At 30.6% G+C, this 11,100-nt stretch overlaps 3 protein-coding genes across 9 annotated transcripts; 2 read left to right on the top strand and 1 right to left on the bottom strand.

The window, feature by feature from the left end:
* Positions 1–281: 281 nt before the first annotated feature.
* LOC122566780 (importin subunit alpha-7) lies at positions 282–5,676 on the top strand. Its single transcript, XM_043724494.1, has 8 exons — positions 282–433; positions 1,485–1,694; positions 1,764–1,958; positions 2,072–2,292; positions 2,382–2,645; positions 2,720–2,924; positions 3,008–3,311; positions 3,392–5,676. Exons 2-8 carry the CDS (start codon positions 1,485–1,487, stop codon positions 3,586–3,588), a joined length of 1,596 nt encoding a protein of 531 aa, XP_043580429.1. The 5' UTR covers positions 282–433; the 3' UTR covers positions 3,589–5,676.
* LOC122566781 lies at positions 5,667–8,364 on the bottom strand. 5 transcript variants are annotated; one of them, XM_043724499.1, is made up of 3 exons: positions 8,230–8,364; positions 6,226–7,110; positions 5,667–6,137 (listed from the first exon to the last, which is right to left on the bottom strand). In XM_043724499.1, the coding sequence occupies exons 2-3, from the start codon at positions 6,985–6,987 to the stop codon at positions 5,823–5,825; spliced, it is 1,077 nt and encodes a 358-aa protein (XP_043580434.1). In that variant the 5' UTR covers positions 6,988–7,110; positions 8,230–8,364; the 3' UTR covers positions 5,667–5,822. The 5 variants fall into 5 exon arrangements, with proteins under 5 accessions (XP_043580434.1, XP_043580433.1, XP_043580432.1 ...); XM_043724498.1 differs by lacking the exon at positions 8,230–8,364 and adding an exon at positions 7,822–7,949; XM_043724497.1 differs by lacking the exon at positions 8,230–8,364 and adding an exon at positions 7,770–7,905.
* On the top strand, positions 7,885–10,836 carry LOC122566782 (palmitoyltransferase ZDHHC6). 3 transcript variants are annotated; one of them, XM_043724503.1, is made up of 7 exons: positions 7,885–8,148; positions 8,984–9,056; positions 9,125–9,209; positions 9,279–9,553; positions 9,641–9,853; positions 9,947–10,134; positions 10,195–10,836. In XM_043724503.1, the coding sequence occupies exons 1-7, from the start codon at positions 8,045–8,047 to the stop codon at positions 10,331–10,333; spliced, it is 1,077 nt and encodes a 358-aa protein (XP_043580438.1). In that variant the 5' UTR covers positions 7,885–8,044; the 3' UTR covers positions 10,334–10,836. The 3 variants fall into 3 exon arrangements, with proteins under 3 accessions (XP_043580438.1, XP_043580436.1, XP_043580439.1); XM_043724501.1 differs by lacking the exon at positions 7,885–8,148 and adding an exon at positions 8,358–8,499 and having other exon boundaries at positions 8,875–9,056; positions 10,195–10,828; XM_043724504.1 differs by lacking the exon at positions 7,885–8,148 and adding an exon at positions 8,364–8,499 and having other exon boundaries at positions 10,195–10,832.
* The last annotated feature ends 264 nt before the right edge of the window (positions 10,837–11,100 follow it).

The raw sequence follows: 11,100 nt of genomic DNA, 5'->3' as shown, positions 1-11,100 counted from the left end.
ATCAGAAACACGATCAGCGGTAAACATTTCTAGAACTTACTTGAAAACTACCAGTAGGAAAACTTTTGTAAATTTTATCATGGATCTCGTTCAATTTTGCATATTCACGAATTTTATTTCTCTTTAAAAAAGCGACGGTATCTACAAAATTTATAAAAACCGTACATTCGAAAGATTTCTAGGATACTTTCGGCCGAGCCAAAATTAGCTCGCTGAAAATTGGAAAATAGTTAATAAATATGAATGTTCGAATGGACCTATCAGCGTTCCGCAAGCAAGACCCGTGATTCCTTGCGCGTTGGAGTTCAGATCAAGGATTTCTGATCGGTCGTCGTAGTTTGAGGAGGTGAAAAAAAGTGTGGAGGTGCTTTTATTCGATATTCTTTATGAGATCTTACATTTAACGGTTGGCTCCTGAATTTCTTTCGCAGCCGTAAGTAACGAGAACTTTATTATCCCACAAAAATTATTCGCGAGAGTGTGATACTGATTGCGACGTATACGCAAGGAATCGAGGCGATTCCAGGCGAACGTCAGTCTTTCTGTTCCTCGTCGATGCCAAAATGTCTAATCTAGCGTGATCTATTGTAGAGGGTACAATACCTCGTAACTAAATACGTACATATTTAATACATCATTCGAACCTACGATTTTTTATTGCGTATTCCGTTGGAAGTAATATTTTTCGAGGCTACACCCCACCCCCGAACATTGTCGTTGAATTAATACCTAACCCTCAATAATCCATTGTCAAGCAGCTTCAAGGTATTCCCAGAGCCCACTGATGATTTCACTACTTCCTGCATAGCGAATAATTTTTACATGTTTTTTTTCAGCTATGTTACATCTCGTTATTAATCAAATATATTTTGACCGGATTGGTCTGATCGCATTACTGCATCAGTATCATAATTGTTATTTTTATTATAGCATATTTCATCTATCATACTACATGTATCATACTGTGTACATATCTTATAGCGCTATATACAGTACTAACAATTGTTTTTTGTATCAAATATTGCTGATATTGACAAGTAGGTCGAATATGTTTGCAAATGTAAATTATTATTTTTGTTCCAATAAGGGTAATTATATATGCGCGCGCGCGCACACACAAACACACACACGTTAATTGCTTAATTTGGAAATTTGATAAGGGAATTATTTTCAAACATAAGCGCTATTTTTGGAGTATATAGCAATTGATAAAAAGATTTAATAAAAAATTTCTATAATTTAATATGTTAATTATACTTAATGGCTAGTCTTACTTTTATATGTGTAAAATGATTAATTTTATTAATAAATTTTATATTTCTTTCATATCTTTGATTATATAGAAAAATTGAAAGTGTTACATAATAAACATGAAATTTTTTTAGCTACATACATTAACTTTAATTGAGTTATAGTTTTAATATTGTGCTTAATGTATTATGATTGAACTATAATATTAAGACAGTTTGCAAATATCTTTTCAGATGTCAGCCGCAACTACACATAAATATCGTTACAAAAATGTGGGCTTGGACTCACAAGAATTAAGACGGCGTAGAGAAGAAGAAGGCGTTCAATTAAGAAAACAGAAAAGAGAACAACAGTTATCGAAGAGGCGCAATGTTCCTAACATAGTTACTGTTGATGATGATATTGTTACGACAAATGAATCTGCTTTTGCTGCACCACAATCAGTAAGTTCAAATTATGAATATAAAAATAACAAATTCTAAATACTCAAACATATCTTGTTTCTTTTACAGAAAACCGCCATTATGGTACTTGAAATGGTGCAAGAATTGTATAGTCCTAATCCTGAAGATCAATTGGCTGCTACACAAAAATTTAGAAAAATGTTGTCTAGAGAACCAAATCCACCGATAGACGAAGTTGTAAAAACTGGAATTGTACCTAAATTTGTTGAATTCTTGCAGAATAATGCAAACTGTACGCTACAGGTTAGTAGCTTGAAAATCATTCTTGAAGCAATAAATATTTGGTATGACTTTAGTTTGAAGTTACTTGGCCTTCGAATTCTGTAGGAAGCAATAAATATTTGGTATGTCTTTAGTTTGAAGCTGCTTGGGCTCTAACAAATATAGCGAGTGGAACGTCTCAACAAACACGTGTGGTAGTGGATGCGGGAGCTGTACCTATCTTCATATCATTACTTGGTTCTGAATATGAAGATGTACAAGAACAAGCAGTTTGGGCATTGGGTAATATTGCAGGAGATAGCGCTGAGTGTAGAGATCACGTATTAGACAATGGAATCCTCACACCTCTTCTGCAGTAGGTTTCAAGCTTCAAGTTTCTTCGCTTTCGTTTATATATAAAATTATACATAAAATTAATTCGTTTTTCTTATTCCTCTATTTTAGATTACTTTCTAAAGCAACACGTTTATCAATGACACGTAATGCAGTGTGGGCATTATCGAATCTTTGTCGAGGCAAGAGTCCACCACCAGAATTCACGAAAGTCGCGCCGTGTTTACCAGTTTTAGCTCATTTTCTTAATCATACTGATAGTGATGTTCTAGCAGATGCTTGTTGGGCTCTTTCCTACTTAAGCGATGGACCGAATGAAAAAATTCAAGCAGTTATCGATGCAGGTGTCTGTAGACGTTTGGTAGAGTTACTCATGTAAGTATATGATTTGTAGTTGATAACGTACCATTTTTTATTGAAATGTTAATAATGTAAGAGATCGGTTTCAGGCATCAGCAGGAAAATGTAATCAGCGCCGCGCTTCGAGCAGTGGGTAATATAGTTACAGGGGACGACGTACAAACACAAATCGTTCTTAATTGTTCTGCGTTGCAATGTTTGTATCATCTATTGAATTTGTCACTAGAAAGTATTCGCAAAGAAGCTTGTTGGACAATCTCTAATATTACAGCAGGAAATCCTCAGCAAATTCAAGTTTGTATACACTTCTTAAGAATGTAACTTTTAATGGTAAAATTTTTTCTTATTAAAAAAACAGGCTGATTTCGTTTCAACAGGCTGTCATCGATGCCGGTATATTTCCCGTCCTAATTGATATTTTAGCGAAAGCTGAATTCAAGATTCGAAAAGAAGCCGCATGGGCAATTACCAATGCTACAAGTGGTGGTGCACCTGAACAAATACGTTATATTGTTGTTGAAGGATGTATTCCGCCGTTGTGCAATTTGTTAACGGTAATGGATCCTAAGATCGTTCAAGTTGCATTAAGCGGATTGGAAAATATCTTACGTGTAGGAGAACAAGATGCTGCCACGAATAATGGTATCAACCATTACGCGGTGCAAATTGAGGAATGTTTCGGTAAGCATGAAATTAAAAGACAACTAGTTTGATTACAATTTCATAGAAAGATTCTACTGTAAACAATTACAATGTTTCAGGCCTAAATAAAATAGAATTTTTGCAATCTCATCAAAATGTAGAAATCTATCAGAAGGCCTTCGACATAATTGAACGATATTTTGGATCTGAAGAAGAAGATACGCGAGTCGTACCAACTATTGACGCGCAAGGACAACAGTTTCAATTTAGAGCGCCCGATTCATCTCAGCTACCGGTCGAGGGTTTTGAGTTTTAATCGACTAGTTTTAATGAGACCTCCGATTGTATCAACTGATTCAACCTTGTTTCGTTCGTTGTGTTTACAACTATTTTTCCTGCAAGGGACATTTCCAAAATGGAAGAAAAAAGTTCAGTCAGATACAAAACAGTGGTATAATTACTACGTATATTTTGAATTTGTTTGTATCGATCAGAATATCAGTAAAAACAAATCTCGAAATGATCAGTTTTTTGCTCGACGATAAAGATGAGTAAAATGTTTATACGCAGTTATTTTAAGTGGTTTTCTCTTATTATTTTAGCTACACCATATGCATCGTTCTAAGTTTACTACAAAAATGCGATTGTGTTTATTACGAACCTATGTCGAATTGTGACAATTCTTTTAACTGTTAAGCTTTGAGGCAATTCAGATAGATTCGTATTTTCGACCTCATAACATAAACCATATTTAGTATGAAACGTTTAGTTTATTGGAATTAACAAAGTAAACATCTTAGTGCTTAAGTAGAAACAAATAATTACGGAAACAATGATCAGGACAATTTACTACTGAAGTAATATACTTCAAACGACGTACGACTGACTCAGAATTACGAAAAACTTGCACAACTGGCAAGACATTAATGACTGAAGTACGCGACTACGTAGCCAACACGGACAACTTTATGCAACGCGTTACTCACATCCTTACTACACTAGGTAGGAAACATGACCAATTAAACTTTTTTACTGTAAATACGTATCTTGTAATTTTAAGGCCATTTTATACAGAATGTCCTTAAAATAAGAAGTAACATTTATGTCAGATTAATGTGATTTCTATTCTTTGAAAATACATTATATATAAATGCATATCTAATATTTTACTGAATCTTGACATATAGATATTACCAAAATATTTTGATCACTATAAATTATAGAATAATTTTAGTATATTTCTTCTAAATTTAGAAGCTTCGAAATTGTGAATGTACATAATTATGTTTAAACTTCTTATTTTGCTATTTAAGTTTTCCATATTTAAGAATTTAATTTTTTAATATTGAAATTATAGTGATAAATATTTTAAAAATATATTCATATTTTCTTATAACAAGAGAATAAATTTTTCGTACATATCGTAAAAAAATCGCCCGTAGTCGCGATCTTATTAAATTTTGGACATTCTGTATAAAAGGTCTGCGACTGTATAAAATGTATTTATTATTTAGGTTTGACGGTACCATGCTATATTATGCAAGATATATAAATATATATAAATATATATATATTAACTACTTTTAGTTACGGACTTATTACGACAGAGGAGGACTGTATTATAAGCAACTCGTAAATGATCATTTTGCTAACACGATATTTTAGCAAGGTGCATTACGAGCATTTGTTGCCAATTTATAAAATGCATATTAAATAGGATATAAGCATATTGAGAAAAGAATTTTGCCATCTTACGTTACGCACGCTATTCTTAAATGAACAGTGATAAAAATATTTTAAAATATTACTATTAAAGAAATTATATGCAAATGCTTGTTTCTACAGGTCATTCGGTTTCTTTGATCTTCCTCAAATATATATATATATAAACGTATCACTTATGTAAGCTATTAAATTTTGATACGAAGTAATTATTATATTTTATAACTTATTTCAGCAATACATTCAATAAGGAAAAGTACGTGGGGAAAAATTTTTTTGCATGAGTTTGCAAACATATATTACATGTTTTTCCTATATAACTAAAAATAAAAAGAAAGATTGTTTTTCTACCAATGCGATTCCATTTGTGGTACAGCATAGAAGAAACGCATTGTAAATTGGCAATTAAAGACGTTAACAATACGTGGACGAGGACCGACATGTTACACTATTAAGATACAATCACATGTATGAAGTAAATCTATTCATTGTACTTTACTTTAAAGCTGTATAAACATGTCATTCAAGAGCATAACTGAAATCATGCCAGAGGCATCGATTTTGTTGTTATATTTTTTGAAAATTTGTAGAAACCGCCAAATCCATTGGAAATCTTTATCTGAGAATGTTGATTTTCTGTACTGTCATTTGACGTAATAAAATAAAGTTGAATATTAATATACAAAACTTTTATTCACTCTCTTAAATACTCTCCATGATACACTCTACAGTAGCAAAATTATATATTACATCTTGTTAATATTCTTATAATTTTTTATTATCACAATGTTATATTAATTAATTACATCCCCTACGTTTATTAAAAGGTTATAACTTGTTGTTTATAGAAAAAGAACAATCTGCATAATTGAAATTTGTATTTGTTTCTGGTAAAATGGGTACGATAATTCCATCTGTAAGTCTAGTTACTAGTGGATCTAGAATGTCTTTGTGCATATAATTTGATAATCTTTTAAATATTTGATTTTCAATAAATTCTAATTCCCTTTGAGATGATTTGTACCCATCAACAGTCACAGTTATTATATATATAACATTCTCAACTAAAGGCTTTTCTCTGTCACAAAAATTGTGAAAAGCTTTTAGTGCTTCAGTGTTTATGCTTAATAAATCTTGTATTATCTGAAAAAATATATTTTGATAGAAGCTATTGCTTTTAAATGTAAATTTTACTTAAAAAACAAGAGTAAAGGATCATGTAGATACTCACTATTACTTTTTTTTGTGTAATTCGTTTCCTTAAATTATGAATGACTTGTCCAACATCATTTGGAAAATCTTTTGGTGTCAATCTTAAATAATCATTATTACCTAAAATTTTGGCACTCAATTGTCCAAGTAATTGAGCTAAACAATTCAAGGTTTTAGTTTCATTTCCAAACAAAATAATAATTGAAGGTTTTGTAGGGAATAAGATTACATCATATATTCCAGCTGATATATCATTCCAAATATTAGATCTTTGATTATGAAATCGTGTCTGAATTAGCTGTATTGATTTATGCAGTAAGTTATTTATATCAGTAAAATCTGTTTGTTTTGCTTCAGTAGCCCCCTTCAGATTTTCATGAGTTTTTGTTGAAGTATAAATAAGAAATAGAATTAAACATAAAATAGCAACACAGAAAAAAAATGTGGTATATTTTGGAAAAAACCCATCTGCAGGTTGTTTTTGTGGTTTACATGAGAAAGAACTATTAATGTTAAAAGATTGATTTCTATGAGGGTTATGAGAGCTTCGTTTATGCATCTGTGATCCTATAGGAGAATTAGATGGAGTATGAAAAGATTCTTGTCGTATACTATCTCGTGAAGTATTTACGTTAAGACACCGTTTGGAAATGTTGTAATTACTATTATCTTCATCATTATCATCATCTTCTTCATCGTCATCTTCATCATCAGTATATTGGATATCAGAAATATTACAAATTTCTGAACCTTGTTGGTTAGTTCTGTATATGTTTTTCATTGCCAAAGAATTTTTAGAGTTTTTGAAGGAATCGATTTCTTCAATTACTTGTACATTAGTGTCTCTTATGGAACGACGTGCTTTAGGAACAGGTGGTTTAGAAATTTCTATTTGATCATTTGGCTGAAAAGAACATTAACAATATTTCAAATACATATATAACCTTTTGTTATACACGCAAATGTTTATATTCGCTATTTAATCAATAATTATACAGATTATAATATTATAGATTTTTTCATATTTTATCGATCAAAAAATATGTATATTATGAACGATAAAATCAAAGATCTTATATTTTCTTAAAAAATATTTGAGCTACCAAGTTTCACTTAATACCACTAATTTATAAATACACTTTATTTAAATATTATTTTTCAGAAGAGCCACTTGTTGAACTAATTTAGACTATACCATTGTGATTGTTTAAAGGTAAAAAGTTTTATAATTCTAATTATTTATAATGCAGTTTTATACCACATAACCTATAAGAAATCATTTATATCATACAAAATCATATAGAAAGTATTTTGATTTTGTTATAAATATACTGAATACTACATTAAACAGTTTTATAGGTTATATTGGTCACCCTGTTACTAAATACATTTATGAGAATAAAAAAATTACAGCATGTAATCTGTAATGATGATGACTGTTATAGGAATAATTACTTAGGTTTACAATGCATATATACTTCTACAGAAAATTATTATAATACTATTTAAACAGATTAATTATTATATATTTTTCTGTTATTACATTATATTTAATTTCCTTACTAAAGAAATTGACTGTAAATTTTATTATCACAAAATGACTTAGTAGAACTACCTATGACACTAATTTTATAAAATTATTTATAATAATGGTAAATAAAGCGGCAAATACGTATTGAAACTTTGTATGTTCAAGCTCTGATTCAAGTAGGGGAAGATTAGTCGGTAACATTGTATTATACTATTATGTAAAATACATTTTTATCCTGTTACTGGCACAAAATTTATTTACAACGATGAACACATATATTTGATGATTCATATTTTAATTATGTTCTATGTACCGGAATATATTGATTCATAATACATATATCAAAATTTATAACAGGTTTCTTATATACCAAAAGACAAGAGTGTTACTTAAAAAAATTGAACTTGACATGTACGAATTTTCTATTAAGGTTTGATAAGTGTATTAATTACTTTATAAAATATATATATTTCTACCGATGAATTATTATACCGTATAAAAGGCATCAATCTTGAAAAATATTCGACATTGGTGCCACCACTGATATGCTGTGCCAACATATATGAATCGTTACGGGATGTGTCGCCGAGAAAAATCTATTCCTACTGATTTTATAAACGATCGCAAGCATTGTTCGTTCGCAGGCGTAACAAATACCTGGTTTTCAGGATTCGAGGAATATTTTAGGATAGTTTTATGGTGACGGCATGTGTGTCGATCCGTTAAAGAAAATATGCCATTGGGGTCCACTCACTGCTCTTGGTAGGTCTTTTATCGAATGCCAAACAATTGAACATTTTTGCTATTCTAAAGTATTAAAAGTGGTAACATACTGTTTCAAATATAATCAGTTTTAGACATGTTACCACCTATAAGAAGAAATTCATCGTAGAAATGTTGTGGGAATAAACTTGACAGATGATTGCTTCCATTTTGTTTTACGTACATTGCAATAAAGTACCGCGAAATTTGAATGCACTTTTGAGATTTTAATTACTTTTCATAATAATTTTTGTAATATACCGCTGTATATACTGTAATATACTACTGAATATATAAATATATTGTTTGAATTAGTTTATGATTTACATTTATTTATATTAATATCGTATTCTTTGACATATTTTTGTGTTCTAGGAATTATAAAGATAATTACTTTGATGACAATACATTGTAGTAGACAGTGGTGGCCACCGCAAGAAAGTTTCTTTGGAGCAGTTAATTTTATTCTTTTCTTTTGTCTTAGTGGCTCTACTCTCTTCCATTTTATTAGTGCTATTTACGAAGGACCTGGATTTCTTCCATTAAAATGGATGCCGGTACCATAATACATTTTTGGATACAGTACAATTTTTTCATACAGAATTTAAAGTATTTCTTTTTTTAGGGGAAAGTGACAGACACCCAATATTTACAATATTGTTCAGTTTGCGAAGGGTACAAAGCACCAAGATCTCATCATTGTAGAAAGTGTAAGATTTCATATCATTAAATGAATCTGATAGTCTATGTAACATATTGAATTTAGTTTTTATTTGTAGGTGGTCGTTGTGTTATGAAAATGGATCACCATTGTCCATGGATAAATAATTGTGTAGGACATTACAATCATTGTCATTTTACAGCATTTTTAGCAAGTGCAGTTGGTGGGTGTTGTGTTTCCACATTTACGCTAGTTTCTTGGGTGATGACTGTATTATCATTGAAACCATTATCATTTCCACCACCTTCTATATTTATTCTGATATTAGTTATCTTCAGTATTGGCTTGTCAATTGGTGTTATTCTTGCTGTTGGAACATTGCTTTATTTTCAAGTAAGATTATTATATTCTATGGCTAAATTGATATTTACATAAGATCATTTATGTTGTTATGATATTAATTATCTGTATTTTTTACAGCTACTATCTATAATAAAAAATAGAACAGAAATAGAAGCTTGGATTTCAGAGAAGGCTCATTATCGAAGATTTGGAACTAGAGACAAATTTGTTTATCCATACTCAAAAGGATGGCGCTTTAATCTACGGCAAGTTCTTACATGGGATTGTACACCGGTAGGTGATGGAATTCATTGGCCTGTTGTCGAAGGTTGTGACCAGTATACTTTAACGGTAATGTCATATACATTATTTTCGAAGTAAATATATTTTTTTATTGTATAGCTCATAAAAATCTAACACGCGATTGTTTTTACAATATTTCAGCGGGAACAATTAGCTCAGAAAAAAGATAAACGAAAGAGAGCTAAGACTTATAGAGTTATAGAAGAAGCATATGGATCGCGTTTACCATTAACACATGGTTGGGGTGTACTTTGTCATCCACCTTGCACTGATGAACCCCGTATTAAGCTCAAAGTTGGAGATATCGTAATCGTAACGCGGTGGAGAAAGTATGTTCACATAAAAAATTATTATTACTTATGAAAAAGTTTAATCGATAAATCTTGTAGATACTGGTTATTTGGAGAGAAGAAGCAAAACGAGGAGAACGAGAAGCAAGTACGAACTCGTGGTTGGTTCCCACGGCCTTGTGCCATTGAAGTGATTGAGAACGAAGCATATTCCTCCGCCTTAACAAAATCAGATTAAAACATTCCTTCTTTGTGTAGAGATTTTATAGAGCATTTACGAATGTACCATTGAACAAACGGGAATATTTTTATCTAGTGTCTTGTATGTAAGTGTTTACAATGGATGAGTGTCTTTAAAAATTGTAATGATTTAATATGGAAGAAATTTTCTTTAGAACAACTAACATTTGAAGTACCAGTTACTATATTTATTACATAAGCGAAGAGATTAAATTATGTTTAAAGTAATTTGCACAAAGCAAGATTTCATTGTACTTTTTCATTTCTTTTTTTTCCTTTTATATAAATATATTTGTGATAACGTGTATTTAAAATATATGTAGAATGTAAAATTTTATTATATTTTTGTATATGAAGGTTTAGTAACGGGAACTGTGTTTAATATACAACTACGTGTGAATATTTTGCTATCGGTATTGCTGTTGTAAATAACACTTTCGTTATTTGTGCAACAGTGACTTATCCATTTATCGAGTGGCATTTTTTAATTCATCTGGTACAAAGGATTTCAATAATATAAATTCGTAATTTGTAATTCGTAGTGATTAACTTATTCTTCGAATAATTATAAAATAGTACATTTTATCGAATTACATTTTTATGAATTTTGTAATCAATGAATAAATGTTTCGCTGAAAACCGTGTTTACGCGACTTTTATTTTAGCAAAATTAGTCGCGTATATTTTTATACTTTACATTGTGTCGACCTAAGGAGCTCGTGGAAAATCAATAACACTGTGAAAAGTAACACTGATCGACGGAGT

Source organism: Bombus pyrosoma, linkage group LG4, assembly GCF_014825855.1.
Source record: "Bombus pyrosoma isolate SC7728 linkage group LG4, ASM1482585v1, whole genome shotgun sequence".
NCBI classification, from domain to species: domain Eukaryota; kingdom Metazoa; phylum Arthropoda; class Insecta; order Hymenoptera; family Apidae; genus Bombus; species Bombus pyrosoma.
This window is presented reverse-complemented; position numbering and strand designations above follow the sequence as displayed.

Excerpts from the sequence above, each read along its gene's own strand:
- LOC122566782 (XM_043724501.1), top strand. The coding sequence starts at position 8,445 with ATGTGTGTCGATCCGTTAAAGAAAATATGCCATTGGGGTCCACTCACT. Across the intron at positions 9,057-9,124 it reads TTCCATTAAAATGGATGCCG|GGGAAAGTGACAGACACCCA; the intron begins GTACCATAATAC and ends TTCTTTTTTTAG. Across the intron at positions 9,854-9,946 it reads GTGACCAGTATACTTTAACG|CGGGAACAATTAGCTCAGAA; the intron begins GTAATGTCATAT and ends ACAATATTTCAG.
- LOC122566780 (XM_043724494.1), top strand. The coding sequence starts at position 1,485 with ATGTCAGCCGCAACTACACATAAATATCGTTACAAAAATGTGGGCTTG. Across the intron at positions 1,959-2,071 it reads ATGCAAACTGTACGCTACAG|TTTGAAGCTGCTTGGGCTCT; the intron begins GTTAGTAGCTTG and ends GTATGTCTTTAG. Across the intron at positions 3,312-3,391 it reads GCAAATTGAGGAATGTTTCG|GCCTAAATAAAATAGAATTT; the intron begins GTAAGCATGAAA and ends ACAATGTTTCAG.
- LOC122566781 (XM_043724495.1), bottom strand. Across the intron at positions 6,138-6,225 it reads TTACACAAAAAAAAGTAATA|ATAATACAAGATTTATTAAG; the intron begins GTGAGTATCTAC and ends ATATTTTTTCAG.